A 17,531-nucleotide genomic window follows, 5' to 3' on the forward strand; every position below is an offset into this window, starting at 1 on the left:
ACTGCTGGGTCAGAGATATACTTACATTGGCCAGTATGAATGAATGTTGACATTCTTAATATCCTTCCGCACATCTGTCAGGAAAACCTCGACTTCTTCTTTACTCCAGCCGAGTCCACCCTGACCATCAGGGCGTGTAAAGACAGCGAGGCTCAAAGCCGCCAACGCATCTAGAGTGTTCTGCTGGGCCCAGATACCTATCAACACCTTTAGTAGCTGCTCATACGAAACTTTGGACTGGGCTAACTGACCAATCTGCTTATGCTTGGGATCCTTGGGCCATCTGCTTAAGGGCCACTTGCGCTTGACAATGTTGACATCTACAAAACCAGCTGCCTCAAGTTGATCTTTGTACTTCAACGCACTATCCATGCCACGGCCGTTCTTGGTGAAGATATGGTGGAGTAGTTCTGACCACTTGGACAGTGCTGAGTCTTTTGTCAGAGTGCCATCGTCGGAGAGGAGAGGGTAGATGATGTCGATCATCTCTATTCTGCCTCCAGGATTGAGGTTCCTGTTGATACGTATTAGACTATTGCTCAGGAGAAGGGAGAGGGAATGGCGGACTTGTAGCTTTCGCTGAAGAACTTAGGCCAATCGAGGATGGAGCCTGTAAGAAAGCGAGCAAAGACAAAGTCAAATTTGTCGGAGTACTCCCATGGCTCTTCTAGATCATCTACGTAGAAGGAGGCGTTGGGTGGAACGCTTTGGAGATGTCAGTAAGCCCCGTTACTGCGAAAATGTTTACATACGCCGAAGGCTGAATCGGACTCAAGTCGACGCCAATGACCTAAACAGTCAATAATAGTCTCCCAAGTCATCTCCAAAAAAACTGACCTCGCACTCGGGATGCTCATCAGCTGTCCATTTCGTTAGCTTTATCGTCTTTGTTATGTAGCTGGTAGTGCTCACCAAACTCGATGGCCCAGATTCCAGTGCCACAGCCCGCATCAAAAGCACGGCTGAGCGTTTTGGGCAAGGGGGCTGCGTGTAGTCTTTCATCGAAAGTGAGCAGAAAGAGATGATGTTGAAGATCTGTCACGATTAGAAAGGGACGAAAGGAGGGACGGTATGGGTACCTAGTCGTTCGTTCTCAATCTATATCAGGTCAGTACCAATTACTGTGTAAAGTGAAAAAGGCTTACCTCGTCGTTAGGAAGTGCATAAGCTATGTCAATTAGTTCATTTGCTTGTCGCATTTGTTGCACTCCTCAGCTCACCTCCGTCCTTGTAAGCGTGATAAGTCCTGCCATTTTCCTCGCGGTATCTCAGAATACTCGATCTCAGAGATGTAGTATCACTAGCATTGTCCTGAAACACGTCAACTACTGCGATCTTCCTGAAGATATCCACTTACGTCTCCAATGGCGGAGTCAGCATCGGTGTCGTCCTGAGCCGCCTGTCCAATCGGTTAGCCGCATGCAATAAGACTTCAGCCATAGCAGATGCATACATGCTCATCAACAGCAAGGGGGTCCTCGTCCGCGCACATCGTCAAGGGTTCGATTTAGGGTTTGGTGACGTTAGATCGAAATGGCGGTCGGTACGAGTGGGGTTTCAAGACGGCTGAGATGTCACCAGTCACGTGTGATAAGATCACGCTCCAGTCAGTATCACGATAACATCAAGATTAGCCCTTAGGGAGCAAGAAAACACCAGACCTGTATATAAGGTGTCAAAATAATCTAAGCAAAACGTGCCCTAAGTTTTTACTAAATTTAGTCTCGACTCATGCTAACTTACCTAAGTGTTTTTGTCATTTAGGGTCGAGGTTCCTGAGATTTCTTTCCTCCCCAAGCTAGCATCATAACGGCTAGACCAGTAACACAACATCCCTGTCGATATCTAAGGCCCAGAGCGGGGTTTTGAGTGATATTGTCAGAACCAACACGCAAATCAACGACCAACAAACCAATCACTATCCACTGTCTGTGCCCAGCATGTCTCACGTCGAGAAAACGCAATACGATTCGTTCGCTCCCAAGTATGCGTCTGTAGAGGAGTTGCCCTGTTCGAAACTGGAGGGGCAGCTTGTGAGGAATGCTTTGGGAGACTGTACAGGCTTGAAGGTGCTGGATCTTGGCGGTGGAAGCGGACTCCATGCCAGAAGGGCTATTGATACTGGTGCAAGTGTTGTTGATGTTGTTGATATTTCACCCGAGATGATGAAAGCGGGCGAGGAGATTGAGAACAGCCTCGGACGAAAGGATCGCATTCGTTGGTTCGAGGCTGATGTCACCAAACCCGTCACGGAGCAAGTCAAGTTGGAGGAGGGATACGACATCGTCATGGCCAATTGGGTTTTCGACCATGCTACCTCTGTTTCCGAACTGAGAAGCATGTACGAGAATGTTGTGAAGAATTTGAAGCCTGGTGGCAAGTTTATCGGCGTGAGATCAAAGAGCATCCGCGCTCAGTACATGAGCCACGGCCAAGGCAAATACGGCGTCACCTTTACCGATGTCACGGAGATCCCCGGCGGCTTAAGATACAATGTTAATTGTGTCACTGAGCCGCCATTCTCGTTTGAGGCTACTTCAATGGAATCGACTTTCTCGCTCTCTGATGACATTGGAAAGGAACTCGGGCTGGTTGATATACATGTTGCCGCAGCCGAAGAAACGGAGCTTGTTAAGAATAATCACGAATTCTGGGAGGATTACCTCAAGGACCCCAACTTTGTCGTTGTAGTAGCGAACAAGGCATGAAGAAACGCTTCGTTTGGAAATAGCCTGCTATACATAATTACCTAGTCCTCAGAGAGCAAGAGAATAGCAGGGCTCAATACAGGGCATCAAAATAAACTCAGCAAAAGATGTCCTCAATCTATATTAATCTCCCTAAACTTATGCCAAGTTGCCTAAATCTTTTTCATTTAGGATGAAGATCCTGAGCTTTTCCCCTCCCCTAGCCAGTGTTTCCCATGAACGGAAATGTTATTCTGTGGTCCTTCTCAACGATAGCCTGCAAATATAATACAATAAGCTCTTCGATTCCTTCCTTCCTCGCCTGCTCAATCCAATCGTCCAAGTCCAGTTCTCGGAATTCGTCTTCATACGTCTTTTGCATGTATGATGCGAAATCTGTAGGCGGTACCTTGACACCACTTGAGTAATGCTTGAACGTCACGCCCAAGTGGCTCTGTTGCGAGGATATGACATACTCGGCAAAGGACTTGGCGACGGCAGTGACAGGGAGGAAGTCAAAGAAGCCCGCGACATTCAAGCTTGATACACGCGGTACAGCCTTTATAAGCTTGGAGTATCGAAGCAGAGCGTTGAGTGCATCCTCAATAGGAGCCTCGTCACCCACGATTGCACAATGCCGATGAATTGATACAGGAAGATCCTTCTCTGTATTGGCTGCTGCTGCTTCCGATAGTTTTTCTAGGAACACCTCGCCTGCCCATTTAGCTGCTGTGAACCCCTCCGACCCATCTGTAGGAGGTTGATGGTCTTTAACGTTGACTGGCGGAAGGGTAGCCTCGGCGCCGGAGGCAAGCAGTGTAACTCGGTTCGATGAGATGTAATGGATAGGAACTCGGCGACCAAGGGCGAAGCGGCCCAGCTGTCGCGTCGACTCCACGTTGGGCGCTCGAAGGGTTGAGTAATTGTTGAGACAATGGCCTTGCGATCCTGCGAGAATTATACTGTCGACAGTTGCTTGAAGGTACTGCCAAGTTTCTCTCTTGAGTCCCAGCATGGGCTCACTCAGGCTGCCAGAATACACTGTGACGCGATCGTCCTTGAGGTGACTGGCCTCAGAGTCTGGGTCAACAGCGATGCAGTGGATGCGTGCGACTGACGGTCGGCTTAAGAGAGACTGGAGGATCTGTTTCCCCAAGAATGATGTTGAACCAGTCATGAGAATCTCAAGATCGGATACTGTCTTGACCGGAGTTGCATCGTGAGGATAAGTCAAGTTGATGGCCTGAGGCAAAGCAGTCTCGGCCTCCCAGTCAATGACCTCAGGCATATAGTCAGAGCTCTTCTGCTGTTCAACCAGACCCACCATGCCAGCCAATGTGCTGGCGCGGTACATGTCGCTGAGAGGCAGTGTGGCGCCCATTGATATCTCAATTGCACTTCGTAGTCTAACAAGAAGCAGTGAGTTGCCTCCAACGTGGAAGAAATCCGTGTCTGGCTCAAGCCTCGCAGAGTTGAAAAGACCCGCCTGAGATAGTACGTTGTGCCAAATGAGTCTCAATTCTCCCTCAACAAGCGTTGGCTTCCTGTCTGATGCTGCTTTGGAAGGGCCAGAGGGTGTAGGTGATACAGGGAGAGTGAGGCTTGCAATAGCACGGCGATCAACCTTTCCACTGCTATTCAACGGCAGCTTCTCCAACTCAATGACCAATGCAGGTCTCATGTACTGAGGAAGTGGCAGGGCACTCGCCAACTCTTGCAATCTCGAAGCATCCATAGAAGTTCCCGGAGTCAGCACAACATGCGCAACGAGGAACGCTGCATCACCACGGACAGTGACAACAACGTCGTCAAGAGAACCCTTGAACTGCTGCAGCATGACATTGGCGACATCTTCAAGGTCGATGCGTAGTCCGCGAAGCTTAATAGTCGTATCACCATCCATACGGCCCATAAACTGAAGACCGCCATCAGCACGAATGAGACCCTTGTCTCCAGTACGATACATCGCAGTCCACCCCTTATAAGTATGCTCAGCTGTCGCAAACGGGTTCGGTACAAATTTCTGCGAGGTTGACATCTTGTCGAGATAGCTGAGGGCAACACCAACGCCGCCAACGTAGATCTCACCATGGAGGCCCTGCGGAACTACGTGTCCGCTCTCATCAAGAATGTAGATAGAAGTGTTGGGATTCACTGGGCCAACAGTCGAGTAAGCGCTGTTGTCTCCATCATCTTCGAGGTCAATAGTCTTCATGGTAGCGCAGCATGAGATCTCTGTTGGCCCGTAGCAATCGGTGAGAGTTGGAGGGTGTTGCAACGACTTGAAAGCCGCCCTCAGTTGAGCAGTGACGGCTTCACCACCGGAAGTCGCGTGGCGCCAGGACTGCATTACCTTCACGCTTTGACCACCGTGTCGAATGAGCATGAGATACTCCGTCGGAGTGCCCAACGTGAAGGTGACGCCTTCATCAACCATGAGCTTACTCAATGCGAGAGGGTCGCCCCGATCTATACTGGGAGCTATGACAAGAGTACCACCTATGGTAAGGGCCATGAAAGCTTGGGCAAGGGACATGTCGAAGCCAAGAGCACTTTGCTGGAGAACAAACTCTCGATCGAGACAGAGTTTCGAGCTCTTCGTGGCAACATAGTTGATGATTCCTCTTGAAGAGAGTCGAATACCTTTCGGTGTACCCGTCGACCCGCTTGTGAAAAGGATGAAGGTCGTGTCATCGACGCGCTCTAGGTTTGGTGTAGTAATGGCCTCGGTGGGGTTTAATATGCGAGTCACGGAAAGGATGGGCGACCCAACAGAGATACCATGAGCGCGCTCTTCAGTGGAGTCTTCACAGAGTATCAAGCCCGGCGCAACAGCATCGAGAATAACCTTGAGGCGCTCATCAGGTAATTTTCCATCCAACGGAACGTAGATGCAACCCAATCGAATGATGGCCAACATGGAAATGACCCAGCATGCGGTCGGCTCACAGAGAACTGCCACTGTTGAACCCGGCTGGAGCTGAGACCGGATGCCTGAGGCAAGGTTGTTGACCCTGACGGCAAGTTCTTCGTAGGTCAGCTGACCATCGACATCTTTGACAGCGACAACATGGGGGTTGGTCTGAATGACCTCATCCAGCTTCTCCGTTAGCGTTGAGGGCCATTTGTAGTCCACTATATCCCCGTACCCAAGCACTAATGCCTTGTTGATACCGGCTTGGTCGTAGAGGTTGATGGTCTCCAAAGTCTTGCTTACATCTGTTGATGCATCGCGTAGCAACGCCAGATATGCAGATAACAGAGTATCTGTTCCCTGTCTTGTATACAAGTCTTCTCTTGCAACGACTTGAACATAAGTCGTGTCGTCATTTGGTGTAACGCTGAAAGCAATATCATAAGGACTCTGCGCATCATAGCCATCCTTGAACTCCAGGTTACTTCCACCAAGCGGGATCTTGGAGAAGTTTCCTTGCCGATAGTTCATGGCGACTTGGAAGAGTGGTGTACTGGTTGACTGTCGAGGGACGTTCGCCTTGTCGAGAATGACATCAAAAGGGACTCCCATGTTGGCTTGTGCTGTTCGATAATGCTGGGCTGTCTTCGTGACAAGGTCTGAGAACCTCGTATCCTTCTGAACGTCGAAGCGGAGGGGTAGCAAGTTCAGGAAGAAGCCGATGGTCTGTAAACTGCTTTCGTCGCGGTTCGCGTCGGTGACACCGATGCAGATATCTTCGATGTTGAGAAGTCGGTTGAAGAGAGTCTGCAGAGCAGCCAGGTAGAAGTAGAAAGGCGTGATGCGTAGAGACTGGCTTGCCCGCTTGATCTGCTCCGAGAGGTCATTGCCAATGTCAATGAGAGACTCAACGTTACGATAAGTCTTCGGAATGGGCCGTGACTTGACGCGAGCGAATGGAAATAGTGGAAGGGTGTCCGCAGGTGGTGAGTGCAGCTTGGTCCAGTAAGAGATCCTGTCGTCCATCTGGCCACTCTCAATCGCTCTTCGTTCCTCGACTGAGATGTCCATGTACTGCTTCGGCGACGAATCGAGCTTGTGTCCCAAGTATACTGCGTTGAGGTCTCGTAGGAATAGATGCATGCTCACACCATCCATGGCAATGTGATGGTAGGCAATGATGATGGAGTGCTCTTCCGGTCCATGAGTGACAAGTATGACACTGAGAACATCTCCGTCAGACAGTTGCCAAACATGGTTTCGCCAAGTCTTAGTTTCATGCTCCAAAGCGTGACCATCACCTTTGACATGTTTGAAACAGTCTCTCGCTGAAGCAAGGAGTCCTTGAACGGGCTCACCAGTTCCCGGTCGGGTAAAGAAGCATGTTCTCAACGAGTCGTGGTGATTTGCAACAGTGGATACGGCCCTCTTCAGTCGTGGAATCTGGATGTTTCCGGTGACTTTGTAAATGTAGACGCAGTTGTAGGATGTATCATCTTTGGAAAACTGACTTAGAAACCATAACCTATATACAATTTAGCTAAAGTACATCTTATTACTGCCGTGACACATCTACCTCGATTGAGCATACGACAGCTTCTCAGCCCTCTCTAACTCCTTCTCCTGCTTGACATCCTCTTGGTGCTCCGTTTCTCCAACTGTACTTGGTGGTGTTGCGTGACCTGATCTGATGGGGCTTGAACTGCCGTCACTAGATGTCCCGGTTGCTGACCCGTTGGCAGCCGAGTCTGACTTGGACGCATCGCCAGTCTCAGATTTGCCCTCTTGCATCTTGGCTGAGAGATACTTATTCGCTGCGTCAGCGCAGATATCCCTCGCGTTGTCCCCACTGAGAGTCTTGAGAACAGGCACGTCGACATGAACTTCCTTCAAGAACCATGACCGGATCTCAACAGCCAAGAGCGAGTCGATGCCGACATCCAGTAATGATGCCTCAACGTTAAGGCTATCTGGGCTCATCTGTAGCATTGTCTCCACCTTAGCTCGGAAGGCAATAAGAAGAGCAGCAGCAGCCTCCTCTTCAGAACCAGCTGCGTCCAGTCGTTCCAAGACGCGAATGTCACTCTGGCCTGCTCGGGACGCATCAACATCCTTTGAACCTTCCTCCTCACGAACAAAGTGTGAGAAGCGTGGATTGTTCACCCAGGGAGGTCGAGCCTTGGTGGACGCCGTGTAATTGAAAGGCTGGATACCTGACACCATCTCGATCGTGTCGTCATCCGTCACTCCCGGTTTGCTCGCAGCGACAGCTTCAGCGAAGATCTGGTGAGCGTCCGACTCCGAGATAGGCATGTAAAAGGCCTTTTTGAGCCGCTCCATGAGTGTTGGACCCTTTGCAGCGATGTATCCAACATCAGCGACCATGCCCAGAGCCATGACTGATGCAGCGAGACCTCTTTCGCGTCTCTGTTGTGCAACGGCTGCTTGGAACAGAGATGCGGCGTTGTAATTGGACTGGCCAGCATTTCCGACGACAGAACTCATAGACGAGAACAGAACGAAGAAGTCGAGCGTGGGCTCGGAGAAAATGTCGCTAAGATGGATTGTTCCATCAACCTTGGGCGCAAACACGTCACTTAATGCCTCAGGCTCCATCTTGACAAACAGCTGATCCTTGAGAACAAGCGCACCGTTGCAGACGCCACCAACAGGCGGGAGATCCTTGATGGAATCGCATACAGCCTGTACAGAGTCACGCTTGGATACATCCATGGGGTAAACTCTGACAACAGCGCCCAAGTCCTCCATCTCTTGCAGCCAGAGTTGGTCGACCTGTGCTCTACGGCTAGTGAGGACGATGTACTTGGCGCCGTTCTCGACCATCCAACGACAGAGGGAGCGGCCAAAGTCGGAGACGAGACCGACCATGAGGTAGGTCTTATCGGTGGAGAAGAGGCCTTGCCCACTGATCGGACGGATGGTGATGCTGACGGGCTGGGGCTTGGTCCAGTCGATGATAGTGCGTGTGAGGTCGAGGGCGGGAAGGGAGGCGATGCCTTGAACGGGCACAGTTGTCGAAGATGATGAACGATGTGATTGATGGGCGAAAGTAAAAGCAGTCTCAAGTAGATGGGCAGTGTTGGAGGCCAATGCATGACTGGACTTGAAGCTGATGGCCTCATACAAGTGAGATAGATGCTGCTTGACCTTGTCGTCGGTCTTGGAGAGATCGACGAAGTGCCTGATTCCCTGAGGGAGGATATGCTGAATGGTTCTGATGGATGCCCTGGGGTGGATGAAAATCGAGGCAGATCCTGTCACGGAGCTGGCAAAGGTGAGCTTGCGAGGCGCTTGGGTAGTCAGTGCACTCTGTATGTCAGTGCTTGCACCGTAAATCAGAACACCTTCCTCTTCAGTGTTAAGTGCCGCTGAAGAGATGGACGAAAGAAGGAGAGATGCAGTCAAGTTGACAGCTATGCCCCAGAGATCAGTCTGCATTTGTGTAGCCTCCGCCTCAGGGACGAGAAATACGTCGGTTGCCGGGAGCGATATTGCTGAGCTGTGGCACGGGGCGATGGCCATAGTGACTTGACCATCACTCTTACCAAAGCAAAGAACCCTTGCATCGTCTTCACAGAAGGGAAGTGAAAGTGACTGCTCCACTTGGATGTTGGCGATGCCATCGCCAGTCAGGGACTTGGCCCAAGGAGCCTTCTCCTCAAGACAGGGACCGCCCTCAGTATTTGTCAGAATAACCTCTGTCTCTCCAAGAGAAACTTCCTTCGTAATCTTCCTCCTCTGAGAGTTCAACCGGTTATTCCTTTCCTGGTCAGGCACCACCCTCGGAATCGTCACCAGGCCATCCCTCAGTAGCACCTCAGGCTCTGTACTCCACAACATCGGCGTCTTAGTAAACTCAGCTGACTTTGCAAGCTTGAGCTTCAGGAACGCCTCAACCACCATCTTAGCATCAGCGCTCGAGGCTTTGGGAAGGTCGAGGAACTGAAGGTTCAATTGGGGGAGTTCGTTGATGATAGCGCGCCCAAGACCGATTGTCATGTTGGCGTATGGGTTCTCATCGAGACGGCCTACTGTGAGCCAGAGGACGTGCGATGAGTGGGAGAACAGAGACTGTAGGTTGTGAAGGCGCGAAGAGGTCATGGGAGTAGAGAAGATGGGCTTTTCGAGTTCGGTGAGACAGATGACTGATGTTTCACTGCTGAGATGCTTGTCTGATAGGGAGTCGATACTGTCGACGACCGTGACTTGGTCTGCGACTCGTGACGCGAGTCGCTGGATACTCTTGACAATTCGGGAGATGGGTAGAGTCTTGCCACCAATGATGAGAAGTCGTTGTTCGAGTGGAATCTCATCGAGGAACGACAGCGGCTCCTGAAGCATCGTGACCCTCTCATCGGCGGCCTGAGATACAAGAACAGAGCACACATGCTTGAGAGAATCAGGCAAGTCAGTGACATACTTATCCGCTCCCGTAAAGCCCGAATCTCGGAGAATCTCATCCCATTCCGTCAACCCAATACCTGGGCCACGAGTCCTTCCCTCATCGACACCAAGCCACCAACCAGGCAAACCACCCATGAGAAACATCATTTGGAGATAGTAGCCCGTGACTTCAACCATAATGAGATAGCCACCAGGCTTAAGAAGTTTGCGAACGTTAGTCATGGTCTCGTTGAGATTGCGAGTTGCGTGGAGGACGTTGGCGGCCAGAACGACATCTTGACTACCTTCTGGAATACCTTGACCTGTGGGGTCATTCTCAATGTCGAGGACTTTATAGTCAAGTCGCTTGCTGTGTGCATGGAAGCGCGTTTTGGCAGCCTCGAAGAACCCAGCTGAGATGTCGGTGTACGTATATCGACCATACGTGTCTCCAATGGCGTTGAGGACGGAGTTTGTGGTTCCGCCTGTACCAGCTCCGATCTCAAGGATGTTGAGACGGGGATATCGGTGAGACAGGTTCTGGAAGAGCTCTGCGACGATTCTGTTGAGAGGCTGCATGGCTCGGCCGTCGGTGTAGAGGTTGCTCAACATGTTATCGACAAGCATTACCTCCAAGAGTTGAGTGTCGGATGTCATGACTCCAACGAGGTTCCCGGCCACTGCATGAATGAGCTTGAGGTCAGCTTGTTCGGGATACTTGTCCTTGTATCCCTGGATCAGGTCTTCGGTATCATCGAACCACTCCTTCTGCGCAGTTGGGTGCTTGCCATCTCTCGTCTCCTGGAGGACCTCCTTCGCAGCTTTGTAGAAGGCTTGATGGAACCACTTCCAGTCCTGTACATCTGCTTCCGACAGATTATCAAAGGTTTTCCTGATGAAGTAGAAAGACGTGCGGTCGATGGCTTCAGCGAGTGCAAGTTCTTGCTCATCAGGATTAATTTCGTCAAGATTTTCGGAAGAGTCCAAGATATCAGCGCGCCAGATTGTCTTGGAGAACATGTGCCGGTCATCAGAGGAGCTTGCCTCGGTGAAGAGCTTCAAGGTAAGACCTTCAGCCTGCAAACCAGTCTTACCATCGGGGCTTATAATGTGTACATCTCCTCTGAACGTGTTGGACGTTGTCTCAGTAATGAAAGTGTCAACGTCGAAGTTGATCTCGCCTGGTACTCCCTCGTAGTTGGTGTTTGGAGTAATAGCCAGCCTATCAATCCCAACAGGTAGGTAGGGTGCCCAAAGAGCCCCGCTAAGAGGTGTACACATGGCGGCAATGATGGAGTGGAAAGCGACATCTAGAGGTCCTGGGTGCATGACATACTGGTTGCCCACTTCAGACTTGTCCCAGGTTGCCTTTGTCGTAGCATATCCCATGGTTCGCTGAACAGACTTGAGACCTCTGAAGAGCCCTTGATAGTTGAGGCCAATGTTGAGAAGTGAGTCGTAGTACTCCTGGGTGTCGACAGGTGTGATACCCGACTTCCCAGGTGCTCGTGGTGGAAGATCATAGTCCGAAGGCTCACCAAAGTCAATGGTGATCAGACCAGTACAGTTCCTCTCCAAAGTTCCTTCAGCTTCGGCAGGACAGGTATGGCAAGAGAACTCTCCGTAAAAGACGTCCTCATCAACATGGCCACCAATCTTCTTGACTGAGAAGATAGACTCAATGCCAGGGTTGTTCTCCTCAATAGTCAAAGCCCGAGGAATAACAAGGTCGCGGATCTCTACCAGCTTGACGGGTCGTGAGCCGGCTATCTCCATGGCGGCTTGGATAGCCATGGCCATGTATCCAGATGTCGGGAAGAGAGCCATGCCTTGGAAAGCATGGCCGCGAATCCAGGGAAGTTCGTTGAGACGTAGGATGTTGCGCCAACGGATCTCAAACTCCGAGTCATCTGGAGCGCGTCGACCCAGAAGTTCGTGTGGAGCTTTGTCAGCAAGTCGATAACGACGGGAGATGCGGGACTCTTTCCAGTGGACCTTGCTGTGGTTCCACGTATAGGAGGGAAGCCCCTTGATCATCTTTGGCTTCTCTGCTTCAGACCCATAAATAGCTTTGCGGTATCCAGCAAAGTCAACATGAGATCCGAGATATGCCCAGACGTAGCCGATTCCGCCCGAGAATGCTTCGACATCATCATAACCACGTCTCAAGAAAGTGGCATATGGAAGAACGTGACCCAGGGCTGTCTTCATAGTCTGTGAAGCAGGTCCTTTCAAAGCCGGGTGAGGTCCAATCTCAAGCGAGAGGTTGAAGGGACCAGCCCTCCAAAGCGAGCACTCCAGTGCCTCAGAGAACAGAACAGGTCGAACCATATTGTCGATCCAGTACTGCCCAGCCAAAGCCGAAAGATCATCCTCGTCATCAAGCATATCTGCGTTTCCGTAGACCGATGAGACCCAGATACAGTTGCTGGAAGGAGTGTTGACAGTAATGTTGCATGCCTTGAGTGACTCAAGATAAGGCTGTGCACAAGCTCTCATATGATGTGAGTGATATGCTGTATCAACCTTGAGAAGACGAGCAAAGGTCTTCTGCTCCTCGAGAAGTTCCTTCGCTTCCAAAATAGCATCTTCGTCGCCGGAAATAGTAGCACTGGACGGAGAATTGCTCGCAGCAAGACTTATTCGTCCCTTGAACTGTTCCTGGTCACAGAAGGCTGTCGCATCTTCAGAACCCATACCTACAGCCATCATGGAGCCTTTAGCGCCAGATGGTCCAGAGGCGTGCTTGGCGTAGAGACCTCGGTAGTAGGCAATGCGCATGGCATCAGTGGCTGAGAGTAGACCAGTAGCGTAAACAGCAGAAATCTCGCCTGACGAGTGACCGACGACAGCATCAAAGTGAACTCCCGCAGACGCCAGGACGTCCACAATAGCGATTTGCGTCGCTGTGCAAAGGGGTTGAGAAATCGCAGCTTCACCGATACGCGACATCTCATCAGAAGCCATCAACTCATCCATGAGAGTCCACGTTGGAGCATCAGGAATGTCACGCAAAGCATCCTGACATTTCTGTATGGAATCCCTAAACTGGGAAGACGTCTCGATCATGGTTTTACCCATGGACGCCCACTGCGCTCCTTGACCGGTGAAGATCCCAAGAATAGCCGGTGTTTCCGACGATGAACCTGGCGCTTGGATGCCAATCTCAGCACCAGTCTTGGAGGTCTCAACAGCGGAGTCGAGGAACTCGAGAAGCTTATCCCGGCTCTCGCCGGAGAAGAAAGCCCGTCGACCGAAGACGCTTCGGCGAGTTTGGGTAACGAATGCCACATCTTCCAGGTTGACACCTGGATTGGACCGGATGAAGTCGGCGTACTTCCCAACTGTTGCCGCGAGAGACGACTCAGTCTCGGCAGAGATGACTAGAGGGCCAACGAACTTCTCAGACACTGTCGTTTTGCATGGTTCATCTGGCTGGTAGTTCTCAACAATGGCGTGGACGTTGGTTCCTCCAAAGCCGAAGCTGTTTAGACTGACCCGTCGTGGGCCGTCAGAGACCTTCGGCCAAGGCATAGCTGCAGTAGGAACTTGGAGTCGATCGTAGAAGGGCTTGATGGACGGGTTCAGTGTGTTGAAGAGTAGATTGGGCGGAATGATGGCATTCTGCACCGCCAAAGATGCCTTGAGCAGGCCTGCAAGGCCAGCGCATCCTTCAGTATGACCGATCACAGTCTTGATGGAGCCACAATAAAGCTTTTCAGCGTCCTCAGATGATGTTTCATAGTCAGCAAAGAATGACTGGCGGATAGCGCGAGCCTCAACCGGGTCACCAGCAAGGGTACCCGTACCGTGAGCCTCAAAATACAGCGGTCGGTCTTTAATAGGATCCAGCCCGGCATTTTGATACGTTCGACGGATCAAGGCTGACTGTGCCGCTGCAGATGGCATAGTGATACCAGTGGTACGCCCATCGCTGTTCATACCCGTCTCACGCACGATACACTCAATGTGATCGCCGCATCGAATAGCTTCCGAAAGAGGCTTGAGAATGACAGATGCGACGCCCTCACCACGAGCATAGCCATCAGCTCCAGCATCCCACATTCGACTGCGTGATGTAGGACTCAGCATGTGAAGCTTTGACTCAGCGACGTAACCTGCTGCATCGAAGATGAGATTCACTCCAACGGCTATAGCAGTGGTTGATTCGCCGCTGCGCAGTGACTGCGTGGCAAAATGTAGTGCCGCGAGCGATGACGAACACGCAGTGTCCATCGTAACTGAGGGTCCGCGAAGATCGAAGTAATACGACACTCGGTTTGAGAGAATACTCTTCGATGTCCCCGTCGGATGATATCGATTGATGATTTCAGGATCCCTCGACTGAATATCATGATAGTCACCCGTCATAACCCCCAAATAGACCGACGTCAACGATCCCTGCATTTCCTCAATAGTATAACCCGCAGCCTCGAGCGATTCGTAAACCGTCTCAAGCGTCAATCTCTGCTGCGGATCCATACCATCAGCCTCAGCAGGGTTGACATTGAAGAACGACGCGTCGAACAAGCGACTGTCTTCTTCAAGAAGGTAGCCTTTGTTGCAGACGTCTGTGGCGCCGTGATGCTCGCCATCTTTGTTGTAGAAGGCTTCAAGGTTGAGACGGTCTTTTGGGAAATCGCGAAGGCAGTCTTTGGGAGATTGGAGAAGAGACCAGAGTTTAGAGGGGGATGAGGCGCCGCCGGGGAAGCGACAGGCTGAGCCGATTACGGCGATGGGCTCGCCTGGGGATGGCATGGTGATTGTTAGGATGGGTAATGAGTGTAGTGCCGTGCTGTTGAAGACAAAATGTATGTCCAAATGTTGAAGGGTTGCTCAGTACGACAGATTACTTGCTGTTTGTCCAAGGTTACGGTTGCTTCATTCGACGGATGTCATTCATCTTAACTCAAACCACTATCAGTGTAGAGCCGTATTGTGAATTTCGTATTCCATCTTCGATCAGATCGAACCGGCATCAGCTCCCGCGCCGCCCCAGACCTTGCGGCACCGGCCAAACATGCTTGTGCTTACATCGACTGCCGTCGGTATTGTGGAGCATATTCCGGAGGCGGCCGTTGGCCAACCGGAATGGGTCAATATCCCGAGCAAGGGTATGGATCCTCCTACGGGGCAGTATCTGGGGAATGCGGAGAAGTTCCTCTAGTAGATGCCGGCTTACGGTGTTGATTGCTCGGAGCAAGGCTGTTGGGTCTTACGCAGTACCAAGGGGACAGGTTGTGTCGTGGCAAATGAATGCGACCGTTCTTGATCAAAACAGTCTTCGCTGGCTGACGAGTAAGTACGCTCAGAGAAGCGACGTCTCCTCTAGTTGATTCATTTTCCGTCCCAAATCTGTTCAAGTCATCTCGCTGTGGCATTGTTCCCTCGCTCGTCACTGTCGTTGTCGTTGTCGGCTACCTTCATCATGGCAGTCCAATCAATCATCTCCCGTCAAGCCATACCAGCTACTCAAAAAGCCCTCAAAGTTCAAGGTGCAGGAACAGTCACCCTCCAAGAAAACAGCCCCGTCGAGCCCCCAAAAGAAGATGAAGTCCTCGTCAGAATCTTTTGCGTTGGCGTCAATCCCCATGACTGGAAATCCCTAGACATGTCAGCATCCCCCGGCGCAACGTGGGGTTGCGATTTTGCAGGTGAAGTCGTCACTGCGGGACCTCTCACAAACAAGTTCAAACCTGGTGATCGCGTTGGTGGTGCTTGTGCGGGTAACCGATCTGATAATCCGAATAACGGAGGTTTCGCAGAGTATGTCAGTGTTCCGGAGATGTTGCTCCTCAGACTTCCGGATTGGATGAGTTTTGAGCAGGGCGCGACATTGGGTGTTGGTTTACTGACTGTCGGGTTGTCTTTGTACCATACTATGAAGCTTCCACTTCCTTACTCGGGTGAAGCAAGAGACCAGTACATATTGATCTACGGTGGTGGAACGGCTACCGGAGGTTTGGCCATCCAGGCCGCCAAACTGTAAGTTCATCGTCCTTACTCCGTGAGCCTAAGCTGATGATATTCAGATCTGGCTTGAAGCCCATCACAACCTGTTCACCAGGAAAGTTTGAGCACGTCAAGTCTCTAGGCGCCGTTGGAGCCTTCGACTACCGCTCTCCCTCCTGCGCCTCAGACATCCGCACCTTTACACAAGATAGTCTGGAGTACGTTTTCGACTGCATCACCGAGAGCAGCAGTATGAAAATCTGCTACGCTGCCATCGGTGGTCACGGAGGTAACTACATCGGTCTAGACCAATTTCCGATTCGCGGCCATACGCGTCGCGATGTTCGTCCTGGCTGGGTTCTCGCGTGGACAGCGCTGGGTAAGCCTGTTGATTGGAGAAAGCCATATCGCAGAGAAGCAAGACCCAAGGATAAGGCGTTTGCGGAGAGATGGGCGCCTATCGCACAGAAGTTGTTGGACAACAAGGATATTGTGACGCATCCTACTGAGGTTAGTGATGAGGGCCTCGCTGGGGTCGCGAAGGGAGCGGAGAGGGTTAAGATGGGTACAGCTGGTGGTAAGAAGCTGATATACCGTGTTGCTACGCCCTCAACATCTTGATTTACGCGTATTTATGATAGCTATTTAGTTTTTTAACAATTTCTTTATCGATCTCGACTCGGTTCAGATTGGCAGTTTGTCTGGGACGCGTCGCGCTGTTTCAAACCGCAAGACGGCATAGAGTCAAAAATCATACCTATTTTTAGCAACCCCTCATCTCAGCACTCGTGTTTAACATCACTTGCCTCTCAGAACGAACTAGATTAAATATATACAAATAATGTCAATGGAGGCTTCTACATGAATAATTGACATTTTTCGGCTTTTGGATCATTTGAGCACCTTGACAGAAGGAGGCCGTTGGTTTTCCAGATCAAATGGCTTTTAGATCATGAAAATGTAATTTTACCACCAACGTCGGCCGTGTGCAACCAGCGCACGCTGGAGTACCTCCTAGACATGGTAAACCTCAATGCTACAGATCAATTGAAGACTCAACAGCTCAAATACTGAAATCAATTCTTCTTGTTGACACTGGTTTAGCCCTACGCCCTTCACAGCTGCTTTCCCTTTCATTTGTTTTTAGCTACCCTATACTCTGTGAATGACGTCAGTGTACCGCTCAGCAAACACAAAAGCAGCCGATTCAAAGGTGCCTCAAAACCTATCGGATACTCCTTAATTGATACTTCCGCAGGTCTGTATGCTTCGCCGTGCGCCAGTAGCCTATCTCTGTCCGCCTGCAGCCTGTCACACGCGTTACAGGCACAGGGGGTAAATTTCCGTGGAGAATCTCCGGGCTCGGCCCCGGAACAGCGAAGTGGCGTCCGGGAACAAGAAAACATCGGACCTTAATACATGGCGTCAGAATAGACTGATTAAAGGTGTCCCAAACTCGGGCTAAATTTGTCCTATGCTTATGCTAGGTTACCTAAACCTTTTTGTCGCTTAGGATCAAGGTCCTGAGTTTTCCTTTCCCCTAATACACTCACCCCGGTCTCACCTTATAGACC

General features: G+C 51.0%; 4 protein-coding genes across 4 annotated transcripts; 2 read left to right on the forward strand and 2 right to left on the reverse strand.

Annotated features, from left to right (window-relative positions):
- Positions 1–21: 21 nt before the first annotated feature.
- On the reverse strand, positions 22–1,492 carry FMAN_11869 (uncharacterized protein; the record flags this gene model as incomplete). The annotated part of the gene is made up of 11 exons (XM_041824588.1): positions 22–197; positions 252–514; positions 568–705; positions 753–790; positions 838–860; positions 913–1,035; positions 1,080–1,098; positions 1,146–1,168; positions 1,221–1,311; positions 1,358–1,399; positions 1,454–1,492. The coding sequence occupies 11 exons, from the start codon at positions 1,490–1,492 to the stop codon at positions 22–24; spliced, it is 975 nt and encodes a 324-aa protein (XP_041690054.1).
- Positions 1,493–1,940: 448 nt separating this feature from the next.
- Positions 1,941–2,708, forward strand: FMAN_11870 (uncharacterized protein; the record flags this gene model as incomplete). Its single annotated transcript, XM_041824590.1, has 1 exon — positions 1,941–2,708. The coding sequence occupies one exon, from the start codon at positions 1,941–1,943 to the stop codon at positions 2,706–2,708; it is 768 nt and encodes a 255-aa protein (XP_041690055.1).
- A 199-nt stretch (positions 2,709–2,907) lies between these two features.
- On the reverse strand, positions 2,908–14,763 carry FMAN_11871 (putative polyketide synthase; the record flags this gene model as incomplete). The annotated part of the gene is made up of 2 exons (XM_041824591.1): positions 2,908–7,126; positions 7,178–14,763. The coding sequence occupies 2 exons, from the start codon at positions 14,761–14,763 to the stop codon at positions 2,908–2,910; spliced, it is 11,805 nt and encodes a 3,934-aa protein (XP_041690056.1).
- A 670-nt stretch (positions 14,764–15,433) lies between these two features.
- On the forward strand, positions 15,434–16,578 carry FMAN_11872 (uncharacterized protein; the record flags this gene model as incomplete). The annotated part of the gene is made up of 2 exons (XM_041824592.1): positions 15,434–15,990; positions 16,038–16,578. 2 exons carry the CDS (start codon positions 15,434–15,436, stop codon positions 16,576–16,578), a joined length of 1,098 nt encoding a protein of 365 aa, XP_041690057.1.
- Between the last annotated feature and the right edge of the window lie 953 nt (positions 16,579–17,531).

Source organism: Fusarium mangiferae (assembly GCF_900044065.1).
Source record: "Fusarium mangiferae strain MRC7560 genome assembly, contig: FMAN_scaffold018, whole genome shotgun sequence".
NCBI classification, from domain to species: Eukaryota; Fungi; Ascomycota; class Sordariomycetes; order Hypocreales; family Nectriaceae; genus Fusarium; species Fusarium mangiferae.